Source organism: Cherax quadricarinatus, chromosome 6 (assembly GCF_038502225.1).
Source record: "Cherax quadricarinatus isolate ZL_2023a chromosome 6, ASM3850222v1, whole genome shotgun sequence".
Taxonomy (NCBI): domain Eukaryota; kingdom Metazoa; phylum Arthropoda; class Malacostraca; order Decapoda; family Parastacidae; genus Cherax; species Cherax quadricarinatus.
This window is the reverse complement of record NC_091297.1, coordinates 2,980,609-2,997,075: the sequence shown is the minus strand read 5'-3', so window position 1 is coordinate 2,997,075 and position 16,467 is coordinate 2,980,609. Positions and strand designations below refer to the sequence as shown.

The window sequence follows — 16,467 nt, the reverse complement described above, 5'->3', positions numbered from 1 at the left end:
CATTACAGTTCTACCCGCACTACATTACAGTTCTACCCGCACTACATTACAGTTCTACCCGCTCTACATTACAGTTCTACCCGCACTACATTACAGTTCTACCCGCACTACATTACAGTTCTACCCGCACTACATTACAGTTCTACCCGCACTACATTACAGTTCTACCCGCACTACATTACAGTTCTACCCGCACTACATTACAGTTCTACCCGCACTACATTACAGTTCTACCCGCTCTACATTACAGTTCTACCCGCTCTACATTACAGTTCTACCCGCTCTACATTACAGTTCTACCCGCTCTACATTACAGTTCTACCCGCACTACATTACAGTTCTACCCGCACTACATTACAGTTCTACCCGCTCTACATTACAGTTCTACCCGCACTACATTACAGTTCTACCCGGTCTACATTACAGTTCTACCTGCACTACATTACAGTTCTACCCGCACTACATTACAGTTCTACCCGCACTACATTACAGTTCTACCCGCTCTACATTACAGTTCTACCCGCACTACATTACAGTTCTACCCGCACTACATTACAGTTCTACCCGCTCTACATTACAGTTCTACCCGCTCTACATTACAGTTCTACCCGCACTACATTACAGTTCTACCCGCTCTACATTACAGTTCTACCCGCACTACATTACAGTTCTACCCGCTCTACATTACAGTTCTACCCGCTCTACATTACAGTTCTACCCGCACTACATTACAGTTCTACCCGCTGTACATTACAGTTCTACCCGCACTACATTACAGTTCTACCCGCTCTACATTACAGTTCTACCCGCTCTACATTACAGTTCTACCCGCTCTACATTACAGTTCTACCCGCTCTACATTACAGTTCTACCCGCTCTACATTACAGTTCTACCCGCACTACATTACAGTTCTACCCGCTCTACATTACAGTTCTACCCGCACTACATTACAGTTCTACCCGCTCTACATTACAGTTCTACCCGCTCTACATTACAGTTCTACCCGCACTACATTACAGTTCTACCCGCTCTACATTACAGTTCTACCCGCACTACATTACAGTTCTACCCGCTCTACATTACAGTTCTACCCGCTCTACATTACAGTTCTACCCGCACTACATTACAGTTCTACCCGCACTACATTACAGTTCTACCCGCACTACATTACAGTTCTACCCGCACTACATTACAGTTCTACCCGCACTACATTACAGTTCTACCCGCTCTACATTACAGTTCTACCCGCTCTACATTACAGTTCTACCCGCACTACATTACAGTTCTACCCGCTCTACATTACAGTTCTACCCGCACTACATTACAGTTCTACCCGCACTACATTACAGTTCTACCCGCACTACATTACAGTTCTACCCGCACTACATTACAGTTCTACCCGCTCTACATTACAGTTCTACCCGCACTACATTACAGTTCTACCCGCTCTACATTACAGTTCTACCCGCACTACATTACAGTTCTACCCGCACTACATTACAGTTCTACCCGCACTACATTACAGTTCTACCCGCTCTACATTACAGTTCTACCCGCACTACATTACAGTTCTACCCGCTCTACATTACAGTTCTACCCGCTCTACATTACAGTTCTACCCGCACTACATTACAGTTCTACCCGCACTACATTACAGTTCTACCCGCACTACATTACAGTTCTACCCGCACTACATTACAGTTCTACCCGCACTACATTACAGTTCTACCCGCATTACATTACAGTTCTACCCGCACTACATTACAGTTCTACCCGCACTACATTACAGTTCTACCCGCACTACATTACAGTTCTACCCGCACTACATTACAGTTCTACCCGCTCTACATTACAGTTCTACCCGCACTACATTACAGTTCTACCCGCTCTACATTACAGTTCTACCCGCACTACATTACAGTTCTACCCGCACTACATTACAGTTCTACCCGCACTACATTACAGTTCTACCCGCTCTACATTACAGTTCTACCCGCACTACATTACAGTTCTACCCGCTCTACATTACAGTTCTACCCGCACTACATTACAGTTCTACCCGCTCTACATTACAGTTCTACCCGCACTACATTACAGTTCTACCCGCACTACATTACAGTTCTACCCGCTCTACATTACAGTTCTACCCGCTCTACATTACAGTTCTACCCGCACTACATTACAGTTCTACCCGCTCTACATTACAGTTCTACCCGCACTACATCCAGGCACGTTTAAACATCCCGACTTAATGAAGTTTTTACTCCTTTTTACATTAAGTAATTAATACAGAAGAAGGGGTTACTAGCCCCTTGCTCCCGGCATTTTAGTCACCTCTTACAACACGCATGGCTTACGGAGGAAGAGTTCTTCTTCACTTCCCCATGGAGAACAAAAGAAATAAATAAGAACAGAAACTATTAGGAATATAGAAAAAAAACTCGATGTATGTGATTACATATGTGTGTACATGCATGTGTAGTGTAACCTAAGTGTAAGTATAAGTAGCAAGATGTACCTGTGATCTTGCGTGTTTATGAGACAGAAAGAAAAGACACTAGCAATACTACTATTGTGTTAAACAATTACAGGCTTCCGTTATACACTCATTTAGCAGGACTGTAGAGACTATTCCCATAAAATATTGACTCTATCCCTGCTGGAAAGATAACATTTAAGTTTAACCTCTGACCACAGAGGAATGATGGATATCTTCATGCCACGACTGAAATTTCCAGATCTGGCTGGAACCCAACTTGTGTGATGGAATATAACTGGAAAACATAGTTACCTTTCCTTCCCATTAGGTAGATCTCACAGAGTAGGGTAGCAGCACACTGCTGAGCTATCATTTTTTAAATAAAAATAAATGCCCTGGTGGAGGCAGACTAACCTTGAGCACCTCCGTGATTTCCTGGTTGGGTATCTTGAGGGAGCCACTGTAGCAGTATGAGACGAGTTGGCGTAGGTGGCGGGGGTCAGCGCCCCTAACCACGATCACTGGGTGCTGGCCCACTGGTACACCCTGAGGAGGAGTCTCCTGGTAAATACAAAAGGAGGGTACTCCATGTTGGGGGTAGGATGGCGAGGGAAAACGAAGATGGTGATACGGGAAAAGGATATCCCCAGGAAAAAGAGGGGAGTATGGTGAGAGAAATATGGTGAGAGTGGGGTAGGATACACTCAGTGGAAGGGAGTATGGTAAGATGAAGATGGTGATATTGGGGTAGGATACCCCCCAAGGGAAGAATGGGAGTGTGGTGAGAGGAAGATGGTGAGATTGGGGTAGAATACTCCCAGGTAAAGGGATGAAGTAACGGTGAGAGGGGTTATGAACCTCCAGGGAAGAGGCGGCAGGTCAGAAGGGGAAATTGGTATAATGTTAACATATCTGCATTCAATGTTAATAAAGAAAATTATAATTAAAATATTTAAGAATATTTGTAAACGCCCGCGGTCTGAGACCAGCCACAGGTCCCAGGCCAGCCAGCAGTTTCGGACCAGCCACTGGTACCAGACCAGCCAACGGTTCCAGACCATCCAGCGGTTTCAGACCAGCCTGCGATCTCAGACCAGCCAGCGGCCTCGGACAAGTACTCCTAGTGTTCCCAACACGCAGTTGATCAGATGTTGATTACAATGATCTGTCAAGTTTGTAAATGTAGAGAAATTATCCCGTTGTGAATCCCCTTATAGTCGAAGCTAAAACAATGGAAAGTTGTGGAACCTCTATGTTCACTGTGTACCCTGGCTTTATATTGTGTCTACCCGGGCTTTATGTTGTGTGTACCCTGGCTTTATATTGTGTGTACCCCGGCTTTATGTTGTGTGTACCCTGGCTTTATATTGTGTGTACCCTGGCTTTATGTTGTGTGTACCCTGGCTTTATATTGTGTGTACCCTGGCTTTATGTTGTGTGTACCCTGGCCTTATATTGTGTGTACCCTGGTTTTATATTGTGTCTACCCGGGCCTTATATTGTGTGTACCCTGGCTTTATATTGTGTCTACCCGGGCCTTATATTGTGTGTACCCTGGCTTTATATTGCGTGTACCCCGGCTTTATATTGTGTGCACCCTGGCCTTATATTGTGTGTACCCTGGCCTTATATTGTGTGTACCCTGGCCTTATATTGTGTGTACCCTGGCTTTATATTGTGTCTACCCGGGCCTTATATTGTGTGTACCCTGGCTTTATATTGCGTGTACCCCGGCTTTATATTGTGTGCACCCTGGCCTTATATTGTGTGTACCCTGGCCTTATATTGTGTGTACCCTGGCCTTATATTGTGTGTACCCTGGCCTTATATTGTGTGTACCCTGGCTTTATATTGTGTCTACCCGGGCCTTATATTGTGTGTACCCTGGCTTTATATTGTGTGTACCCCGGCTTTATATTGTGTGCACCCTGGCTTTATATTGTCTACCCCGGCTTTATATTGTGTGTACCTGGCCTTACATTATGTGTACATTGGCTTTATATTGCGTGTACTCCGGCTTTATATTGTTTGTACCTGGCCTTACATTGTGTGTACCTTGGCTTTATATTGCGTGTACCCCGGCTTTATATTGTGTGCACCCTGGCTTTATATTGTATGTACCCCGGCTTTATATTGTGTGTACCTTGTCTTTATATTGTGTGTACCCCGGTTTTATATTGTGTGTACCCTGGCTTTATAATGTGTGTACCCTGGCATTATATTGTGTGAACCCCGGCTTTATATTGTGTGTACCCGGGCTTTATATTGTGTGTTCCCTGGCTTTATACTGTGTGAACCTCGGCTTCATATTGTGTGTACCTTGGTTTTATATTGTGTGTACCTTGGCTTTATATTGTGTTTACCCTGGCTTTATATTGCGTGTACCCTGGCTTTATATTGTGTGTACCCTGACTTTATACTGTGTGCACCCCGGCTTAATATTGTGCATACCCTGGCTTTATATTGTGTGTACCCTGGCTTTATATTGTGTGTATTCTAGCTTTAAATTATGTGATCCCTGGCTTTATATTGTGTGTACCCTGGCTTTATATTGTGTGTACTCCGGCTTTATATTGTGTGAACCCCGGCTTTATATTGTGTGAACCCCGGCTTTATATTGTGTGTATCCTTGCTTTATATTGTGTGTACTCCGGCTTTATATTGTGTATATCCTGGCTTTATATTGTGTGTACTCCGGCTTTATATTGTGTATACCATGGCTTTATATTGTGTGTACCCTGGCTTTATATTGTGTATACCCTGGCTTTATATTGTGTGTACCCTGGCTTTATATTGTGTGTATCCTGGCTTTATATTGTGTGTACTCTGGCTTTATATTGTGTGAACCCCGGCTTTATATTGTGTGTATCCTTGCTTTATATTGTGTGTACTCCGACTTTATATTGTGTATACCGTGCCTTTATATTGTGTGTACTCCGGCTTTATATTGTGTATACCCTGGCTTTATATTGTGTGTACCCTGGCTTTATATTGTGTGAACCCTGGCTTTATATTGTGTGAACCCTGGCTTTATATTGTGTGTACTCCGGATTTATATTGTGTGAACCCCGGCTTTATATTGTGTGTATCCTTGCTTTATATTGTGTGTACTCCGACTTTATATTGTGTATACTGGCTTTATATTGTGTGTACTCCGGCTTTATATTGTGTGAACCCCGGCTTTATATTGTGTGTACTCTGACTTTATATTGTGTGAACCCTGGCTTTATATTGTGTGAACCCTGGCTTTATATTGTGTGTACTCCGGATTTATATTGTGTGAACCCCTGCTTTATATTGTGTGTGCCCTGGCTTTATATTGTGTGTACCCTGGCTTTATATTGTGTGTATCCTGGCTTTATATTGTGTGTACTCTGGCTTTATATTGTGTGAACCCCGGCTTTATATTGTGTGTATCCTTGCTTTATATTGTGTGTACTCCGACTTTATATTGTGTATACTGGCTTTATATTGTGTGTACTCCGGCTTTATATTGTGTGAACCCCGGCTTTATATTGTGTGTACTCTGACTTTATATTGTGTGAACCCTGGCTTTATATTGTGTGAACCCTGGCTTTATATTGTGTGTACTCCGGATTTATATTGTGTGAACCCCTGCTTTATATTGTGTGTGCCCTGGCTTTATATTGTGTGTACCCTGGCTTTATATTGTGTGTATCCTGGCTTTATATTGTGTGTACTCCGGCTTTACATTGTGTGAACCCCGGCTTTATATTGTGTGTATCCTTGCTTTATATTGTGTGTACTCCGGCTTTATATTGTGTATATCCTGGCTTTATATTGTGTGTACTCCGGCTTTATATTGTGTATACCATGGCTTTATATTGTGTGTACCCTGGCTTTATATTGTGTATACCCTGGCTTTATATTGTGTGTACCCTGGCTTTATATTGTGTGTATCCTGGCTTTATATTGTGTGTACTCTGGCTTTATATTGTGTGAACCCCGGCTTTATATTGTGTGTATCCTTGCTTTATATTGTGTGTACTCCGACTTTATATTGTGTATACCGTGCCTTTATATTGTGTGTACTCCGGCTTTATATTGTGTATACCCTGGCTTTATATTGTGTGTACCCTGGCTTTATATTGTGTGTATCCTGGCTTTATATTGTGTGTACTCTGGCTTTATATTGTGTGAACCCCGGCTTTATATTGTGTGTATCCTTGCTTTATATTGTGTGTACTCCGACTTTATATTGTGTATACCGTGCCTTTATATTGTGTGTACTCCGGCTTTATATTGTGTATACCGTGCCTTTATATTGTGTGTACCCTGGCTTTATATTGTGTATACCCTGGCTTTATATTGTGTGTACCCTGGCTTTATATTGTGTGTACTTTATATTGTGTGAATCCCGGCTTTATACTGGGGACATGTTGTTGTCTCCGGTCCCTCTGCCTCTAATAAGGGGTCATTTCAGTCCACAGATTTGGAATCAGTTCCTCAAGAACTTTACTGGAGTAAATTATAATATATCTTTGGTGCTCGGTTGGCAACGCACTCGCCTAACACACTGAGTGTCCATGGTTCAATCCCCGGCACAGGTTGAAACGTTGGGCATGTTTCCTTACACCTGCTGTCCCCGTTCATCAAGCAAATAGGTACCAGGGTATTAGTCACCTTTCATCTGCTGTTACTGTTCACCTAGTAGTAAGTAGGTACCTGGCGTAGGTGGCATCCTGGGGGACAAGACTGCAGGACCACAGTGGAAATAAGACAGATAGTCCTGGATGATGCACTGACTATTTCTAAGTTATCCTGAGTGGCTAACCTCCCCGGGTTAAAAAGTCGGACAAATCTTATCTTAAGAAATAAGTGGAGTCTTAATTCTTTGACTAAATTGATAAGAGGAAAATCCTGTGTACAGCCTCCAGATCCACACATACGTAGTCTGGCTTAATGGAGGTGGTTGTGTCAAGTAATATTTAGATACGTATATATATATATACTCCAGGTCCACCCGCCACACATACACACACACATACATATACAAATACATACATATACACATACATACATGTATACATACATACATGACCCAAAGCTGTAGTATAGCCACATCAGGAGGAAGACAACAGTCAAGGAGCAGGTAATCAGGCTGAGTAAGGAAGGTGGGGAGATCACAAGAAACGACCAAGAAGTATGTACTCACCTAGTTGAGGTTGCAGGGGTCGAGTCCTAGCTCCTGGCCCCCGCCTTTTCACTGGTCGCTACTAGGTCACTCTCCCTGAACCGTGAGCTTTATCATACCTCTGCTTAAAGCTATGTATGGATCCTGCCTCCACTACATCGCTTCCCGAACTATTCCACTTCCTGACTACTCTGTGGCTGAAGAAATACTTCCTAACACCCCTGTGATTCATCTGTGTCTTCAACTTCCAACTGTGTCCCCTTGTTGATGTGTCCCATCTCTGGAACATCCTGTCTTTGTCCACCTTGTCAATTCCTCTCAGTATTTTGTATGTCGTTATCATGTCCCCTTTATCTCCCCTGTCCTCCAGTGTTGTCGGGTTGATTTCCCTTAACCTCTCCTCGTAGGACATACCTCTTAGCTCTGGAACTAGTCTTGTTGTAAACCTTTGCACTTTCTCTAGTTTCTTTACGTGCTTGGCTAGGTGTGGGTTCCAAACTGGGGCCGAATACTCCAATATGGGCCTAACGTACACGGTGTACAGGGTCCTGAACGATTCCTTATTAAGATGTCGGATTGCGATGCGAATGTGAGGAGCTCAACATGAGATTTAAGGAAGTATTTACAGTGGAGACAGAAAGAACTCTGGGAAGTCAGAATAGGGGTGTACACCAATAAGGGATATACCAACAAGTGCTGGATGAGATACACACAAGCGAGGAGGAGGTGAAGAAGCTGCTAAGTGAACTTTATACCTCAAAGGCGGTGGGACCGAACATCTCTCCGCGAGTCCTTAGAGAGGGAACAGAGACCCTGTATGTGCCATTAAAAACAATTTTCAACAAATCCATTGAAACTGGGCAACTACCTGAGGTATGGAAGACGGAAAATGTTGTCCCATTTTTTAAGAAAGGAGACAAACACGAGGCACTAAACTATAGACCAGTGTTAGTGACGTGTATAGTATGCAAAGTCATGGAGAAGATTATCAGGAGAAGAGTGGTGGACCACCTAGAACGGAACAAGATTATAAACGAAAACCAGCACGGATTCATGAAAGGCAAATCCTGTGTCACAAACCTACTGGAGTTTTATGACAAGGTAATGGAAGACATGAGAGGGTTGGGTAGATTGCATTTTCTTGGACTGCAAGAAGGCCTTCGGCACAGTTCCTCACGAGAGATTTGTGCCAAAGCTAGAAGATCAGGAAGGGCACTGAAATCGATCAGAGAATACCTGACAGGGAGGCCTGGTCACAGACCGGGCCGCGGGGGCGTTGACCCCCGGAACTCTCTCCAGGTAAACTCCAGGTAAACAGGGAGGCAACAACGAGTCATGGTACATGACGAGGTGTCAGAGTGGACGCGTGTGACTACCGGGGTTCCACAGGGGTCAGTCCTAGGACCAGTGCTATTTTTGGTATATAAATGAATGACATAACGATAGGGATAGACTTAAAAGTGTCCCTGTTCGCAGATAATATGAAGTTAATGAGGAGAATTAAATCGGATGAGGATCAGGCAAGTCTACAAAGAGACCTGGACATGCTGAAAACTTGGTCCAGCAACTGGCTCCTCGAATTTAACCCCGCCAAATGCAAAGCCATGAAGATCGGGGAAGGGCAAAGAAAACCGCAGACAGACTATAGGCTAGGTGGCCAAAGACTGCAAACTTCAAGGAAAAGGATCTTGGGGTGAGTATAATACCGAGCACATCTCCTGAGGCGCACATCCACCAGATAACTGCTGCAGCATATGAGCGCCTGGCAAACCTGAGAATAGCGTTCCGATACCTCAGTAAGAAATAATTCAAGATTCTGTACCCCGTGCATGTCAGGCCCAGACTGGAGTATGCAGCACCAGTTTGGAACCCACACCTGGTCAAGCACGTCAAGAAATTAGAGAAAGTGCAAAGGTTTGCTACAAGACTAGTTCCAGAACTAAGGGCAATGTCCTACGAAGAAAGGTAAAGGAAATCGGCCTGACGACGCTGGAGGACAGGAGGGTCAGGGGAGACATGATAACGACATACAAAATACAGCGAGGAATTTACCAGGTGGACAGAGACAGGATGTTCCAGAGATGGGATACAGAAACAAGGGGTCACAATTGGAAGTTGAAAACTCAGATGAATCAAAGAGATGCTAGGAAGTATTTCTTTACTTACAGAGTTGTCAGGAAGTGGCATAATCTGGCAAGTGAAGTAGTGGAGGCAGTAACAATTCATAGTTTTAAGACGAGGTATGATAAAGCTCATGGAGCACAGAGAGAGAGGACCCAGTAGCTATCAATGAAGAGGCGGAGCCACTAGCTATGGCTCGACCCCTGCAATCATAAACAGGTGAGTACAAATAGTTGAGTGCATATATACTACACACATACATACATACATACATACATACATACATACATACATACATACATACATACATACATACATACATACATACACATACACAGAGGTAAAGACAGTCTCGCACACAAACTGGGTTTTTCGTGGCTCAGTATTTCCTGTTAGTGATGGTTACCTACTTACACGAGACTTCTCCCTTCACTCTCCTCCTGCTTCCCTTCACTCTGCTACTGCTTCCCTTCACTCTGCTCCTGCTTCCCTTCACTCTGCTACTGCTTCCCTTCACTCTGCTCCTACTTCCCTTCACTCTGCTCATACTTTCCTTCACTCTGCTCCTACTTCCCTTCACTCTGCTACTGCTACCCTTTACTCTGCTACTGCTTCCCTTCATTCTGCTACTGCTTCCCTTCACTCTGCTCCTACTTCCCTTCACTCTGCTCATACTTTCCTTCACTCTGCTCCTACTTCCCTTCACTCTGCTACTGCTACCCTTTACTCTGCTACTGCTTCTCTTCACTCTGCTACTGCTTCTCTTCACTCTGCTACTGCTTCCCTTCACTCTGCTACTGCTTCCCTTCACTCTGCTCCTGCTTCCCTTCACTCTGCTCCTGCTTTCCTTCACTCTGCTCCTGCTTCCCTCCACTCTGCTACTGCTTCCCTTCACTCTGCTACTGCTTCCCTTCACTCTGCTCCTGCTTCCCTCCACTCTGCTACTGCTTCTCTTCACTCTGCTACTGCTTCCCTTCACTCTGCTCCTGCTTCCCTTCACTCTGCTCCTGCTTTCCTTCACTCTGCTCCTGCTTCCCTTCACTCTGCTCCTGCTTTCCTTCACTCTGCTCCTGCTTCCCTTCACTCTGCTCCTACTTCCCTTCACTCTGCTACTGCTTCCCTTCACTCTGCTCCTGCTTCCCTCCACTCTGCTCCTGCTTCTCTTCACTCTGCTACTGCTTCCCTTCACTCTGCTCCTGCTTCCCTTCATTCTGCTCCTGCTTTCCTTCACTCTGCTCCTGCTTCCCTCCACTCTGCTACTGCTTCCCTTCACTCTGCTCCTGCTTCCCTTCACTCTGCTCCTACTTCCCTTCACTCTGCTACTGCTACTCTTCACTCTGCTACTGCTTCCCTTCACTCTGCTACTGCTTCCCTTCACTCTGCTCCTGCTTCCCTTCACTCTGCTACTGCTTCCCTTCACCCTGCTCCTGCTTCCCTTCACTCTGCTCCTACTTCCCCTCACTCTGCTACTGCTACCCTTCACTCTGCTATTGCTTCCCTTCACTCTGCTCCTGCTTCCCTTCACTCTGCTACTGCTTCCCTTCTGCTCCTGCTTCCCTTCACTCTGCTCCTACTTCCCTCCACTCTGCTACTGCTTCCCTTCACTCTGCTACTGCTTCCCTTCACTCTGCTCCTGCTTCCCTTCACTCTGCTCCTGCTTCCCTTCACTCTGCTACTGCTTCCCTTCACTCTCCTCCTGCTTCCCTTCACTCTGCTCCTGCTTCCCTTCACTCTGCTACTGCTTCCCTTCACTCTGCTCCTGCTTCCCTTCACTCTGCTCCTACTTCCCTTCACTCTGCTACTGCTACCCTTCACTCTGCTACTGCTTCACTTCACTCTGCTCGTGCTTCCCTTCACTCTGGAGTACGTGTTTGAGAGAGAGGGGAGATGGATGGTTATGGGGGAGGGGGAGGATGGTTATTGGAGAGAGGGAGGTAGTTGGGGGGTTAGATGGTTTGGGGAGGGGTTAGGTGGTTTGGGGGAGGGGTAGGTGGCTAAGGTGAGGTGGTTAGGGAAGGGGGAGAGGTGGTTAGGGGAGGGGGGGTACGTGTTTGTGTCAAGTGGTGGTGGTGGTGTGTGTGTGTGTGTGTGTGTGTGTGTGTGTGTGTGTGTGTGTGTGTGTGTGTGTGTGTGTGTGTTTGTGTGTGTGTGTGTGTGTGTGTGTGTGTGTATGTGCGTGTGTGTTTGTGTGTGTGTGTGTGTGTGTGTGTGTGTGTGTGTGTGTGTGTGTGTGTGTATTCGCCTAGTTAGTTACCATATTGTCCTAGTGCAGGTGTGTGTATGTGTGTATTTGTGTGTGTTCGTGTGTATGGGGGAGGTGTGAGGGGGAGATACTGCTAACACATACCAATAATTCTGAGTTATAAAAAGCGGAACTTGCTACTAGGGTCTAGAGCTTCTATGAGTGTCTACCCTTGTGTGTGTGTGCTTGTGTGTGAGGGAGGGATGGTTAGGGGGGGGTAGGTGGTGTTTACCTGGAGTTTACCTGGAGAGAGTTCCGGGGGTCAACGCCCCCGCGGCCCGGTCTGTGACCAGGCCTCCTGGTGGATCAGAGCCTGATCAACCAGGCTGTTGCTGCTGGCTGCACGCAAACCAACGTACGAGCCACAGCCCGGCTGGTCAGGAACCGACTTTAGGTGCTTGTCCAGTGCCAGCTTGAAGACTGCTAGGGGTCTGCTGATAATCCCCCTTATGTATGCTGGGAGGCAGTTGAACAGTCTCAGGCCCCTGACACTTATTGTATGGTCTCTTAACGTGCTAGTGACACTGTACTGGGTGATCTTTTATGTAACATCGGAGATAACAAAGTCTTTTCAACCCTGGACTTGTTACAAGGGTTTTGGCAAATCCCTCTTCACGAAGACAGCCAGGAGCTAACTGCATTCTCCACTCCTACAGGCCATTATCACTTCCTCTGTATGGCGTTTGGATTACGATCCTCCCCTATCACGTTCTCAAGGCTCATGACTAATATCTTTAGAGGTCTCATAGGTAATGCACTTATGGTGTACTTAGATGACGTAATCGTCATGTCTAAAGACGTGGATACACACTTGAAAAGACTTGATGTAGTACTTGGTAAGCTTGAAGAAGCCAATTTATAGATCAAACTGTCTAAATGTCAATTTTTCAGATCAGAAATTAAGTTTCTTGGTCACATAGTCACTCCTAGAGGGGTTACGACTGACCTGGAGTTTACCTGGAGTTTACCTGGAGAGAGTTCCGGGGGTCAACGCCCCCGCGGCCCGGTCTGTGACCAGGCCTCCTGGTGGATCAGAGCCTGATCAACCAGGCTGTTGCTGCTGGCTGCACGCAAACCAACGTACGAGCCACAGCCCGGCTGATCAGGAACTGACTTTAGGTGCTTGTCCAGTGCCAGCTTGAAGACTGCCAGGGGTCTGTTGGTAATCCTCCTTATGTGTGCTGGGAGGCAGTTGAACAGTCTCGGGCCCCTGACACTTATTGTATGGTCTCTTAACGTGCTAGTGACACCCCTGCTTTTCATTGGGGGGATGGTGCATCGTCTGCCAAGTCTTTTGCTTTCGTAGTGAGTGATTTTCGTGTGCAAGTTCGGTACTAGTCCCTCTAGGATTTTCCAGGTGTGGTAGAAAGATCCGTCGTGTAGGCACAAATTTAGTCTCATTTATCTTTCCCAATTATGCTACTCTCTCCACTTATTGCCCTTTCTGGATTTACGTATTAATTGTTGCTGGTTATTATCATATTCCTTGTTCACATTGAGAGAGGACTTCCTAGCTTCCTAAGTATTCTTACTGCTAATAACTACCGGTAGTAACACTGCCCTACCCCTGTGTGCGTGTGTGTGTGTGAGTGTGTGTGTGTGTGAGAGGTGTCTTGTGCAGTGTAATGACTGGCCGCAACTTCTTGTGACCTGACCTCAACCCTCCTGGGACTTGACCCTCGCACCGTCTTACAATGTTGCCCATAAAAGCTTGTCCCGCCACCTAGCTTATAGCAAGTTACTCGCCTTGTGTGTGTGTGTGTGTGTGTGTGTCTGGATTTAAGTATCAATTATTGCTGGTTATTATCCTGTTCCATGTTCACATTGGGAGAGGACTTCCTAGCTTCCTAAGTATTCTTACTGCTAATAACTACTGGAATTAATACTACTCTACTCCTCACTGGACTCTACCTTCTCACACTCGTCAACACTATATTCACTATGTCTATGCTATTTCTATTCTAATTCTGGTAATAGCTTGCAGGAGTGAGTGACCAGTATCAAACAGTATGCAAGGCCAGCCAGGGCCGTCAACATGCAAACCACAAATAGGCAAATGAAACTTGCGCTCAATGGTGCGGTGACAAGTTGCCAGCTGCTGATGACGAAGTCGTCGTACGTAGGCCTTAAATCCTTATTTTGGAGATCCTTCACCCGTGATGTTTATAACCATATATTCTCATACATCCCGCTTCCTCAAGCGATTTCACTCTTCACTGATGATAGTATACACTTCACATTATATACACTTCACTTTATATGTATAATGGCACACAACTTGTCGTGACGTCACTTCTTCAGGCCTACCGTTGCCAATGTGGCAACAGCGCCTAAGACCCCCAACGGTTTGCACTTTGAAATATTTTGATTTCAGCTTTCCTCTCACTTTCTTTAACTAATAACTTTAATTATCACTCGTAGTATTGTTCACTGACGTTCCACTACCACTGATTACTGCTAGCTGTTATTGCACGCCTAACAACGCTAAGGATCTCGGAGCCTTGTTACCCACGTCTGCACCCCACGGACCCACGTGTGTGTACTCACCTATTTGTACTCACCTATTTGTGGTTGCAGGGGTCGAGTCACAGCTCCTGGCCCCGCCTCTTCGCTGATTGCTACTAGGTCCTCTCTCTCCCTGCCCCATGAGCTCTATCATACTTCGCCTTAAAACTATGTATGGTTCCTGCCTCCACCACATCACTTTCTAAGCTATTCCATGGCCTGACTACTCTATGACTGAAGAAATACTTCCTAACATCCCTTTGATTCATCTAAGTCTTCAACTTCCAATTGTGACCTCTTGTGTCTGTGTCCCATCTCTGGAACATCCCGTCTTTGTCCACCTCGTCTATTCTGCGCAGTATTTTATATGTCGTTATCATGTCTCCCCTGACCCTCCTGGCCTCCAGTGTCGTCAGGCCGATTTCCCTCAACCTTTCTTCATAGGACAATCCCTGTAGCTCTGGGACTAGTCTTGTTGCAAACCTTTGCACTTTCTCTAATTTCTTGACGTGCTTGACTAGGTGTGGATTCCAAACTGGTGCTGCATACTCCAGTATGGGCCTGACGTAGATGGTGTACAGAGTCTTAAACGAATCCTTACTGAGGTATCGGAACGCTATCCGTAGGGTTGCCAGGCGCCCGTATGCTGCAGCAGTTATCTGATTGATGTGCGCCTCAGGAGATATGCTCGGTGTTATACTCACCCCCAGATCTTTTTCCTTGAGTGAGGTTTGCAGTCTTTGGCCATCTAAACTATATTGTGTCTGCGGTCTTCTTTGCCCTTCCCCAATGTGTGTGTGTGTGTGTGTGTGTGTGTGTGTGTGTGTGTGTGTGTGTGTGTGTGTGTGTGTGTATGTGTGTGTGTGTGTATGTGTGTGTGTGTATGTGTGTGTATGTGTGTGTGTGTGTGTGTGTGTGTGTGTATGTGTGTGTGTGTGTGTGTAGGTACTCACCTAATTGTACTCACCTAATTGTGGTTGCAGGGGTCGAGACTCATCTCCTGGCCCCGCCTCTTCACTGATCGCTACTGGATCCTCTCTCTCTCTGCTTCCTGAGCTTTGTCATACCTCTTCTTAAAACTATGTATGGTTCCTGCCTCCACTACTTCACTTGCTAGGCTATTCCACTTGCTGACAACTCTATGACTGAAGAAATACTTCCTAACGTCCCTGTGACTCGTCTGAGTCTTCAGCTTCCAGTTGTGACCCCTTGTCCCTGTGTCCCCTCTCTGGAACATCCTATCTCTGTCCACCTTGTCTATTCCCCGCAGTATCTTGTATGTCGTTATCATGTCTCCCCTGACCCTTCTGTCCTCCAGTGTCGTCAGTCCGATTTCCCTTAACCTTTCCTCGTACGACATTCCCTTGAGCTCTGGGACTAGCCTTGTTGCAAACCTTTGTACTTTCTCTAACTTCTTGACGTGCTTGACCAGGTGTGGGTTCCAGACTGGTGCTGCATACTCCAGTATGGGCCTAACATACACAGTGTACAGTGTCTTGAACGATTCCTTATGAAGGTATCGGAAGCTATTCTCAGGTTTGCCAGGCGCCCGTATGCTGCAGCGGTTATTTGGTTGATGTGTGCCTCCGGTGATGTGCTCGGTGTTATGGTCACCCCAAGGTCTTTCTTCCTGAGTGAGGTCTGTAGTCTTTGTCCGCCTAGCCTATACTCTGTCTGCGGTCTTCTTTGCCCCTCCCCAATCTTCATGACTTTGCATTTGGCTGGATTGAATTCGAGAAGCCAGTTACTGGACCACATGTCCAGCCTGTCCAGGTCTCTTTGCAGTCCTGCCTCATCCTCGTCCGATTTAATTCTTCTCATCAACTTCACGCCATCTGCGAACAGGGACACTTCAGAGTCTATTCCTTCCATCATGTCGTTCACATATATCAAAAATAGCTGTTAGGTAAGACACATATGCAACAGTTAGACAACTTTATTCCGAAACGTTTCGCCTACACAGT

The 16,467-nt window shown here is 45.8% G+C and overlaps 1 protein-coding gene across 1 annotated transcript in view; it reads right to left on the bottom strand.

Annotated features, from left to right (window-relative positions):
* LOC128692009 (ecdysone-induced protein 74EF) overlaps positions 1-16,467 on the bottom strand; it is a 97,151-nt gene that overhangs the window by 18,817 nt on the left and 61,867 nt on the right. Inside the window, exon 3 of the mRNA XM_053780990.2 lies at positions 2,895-3,026. Coding sequence (XP_053636965.1) covers positions 2,895-3,026 — 132 coding nt within the window. The remainder of the gene's footprint in view (positions 1-2,894; positions 3,027-16,467) is intronic.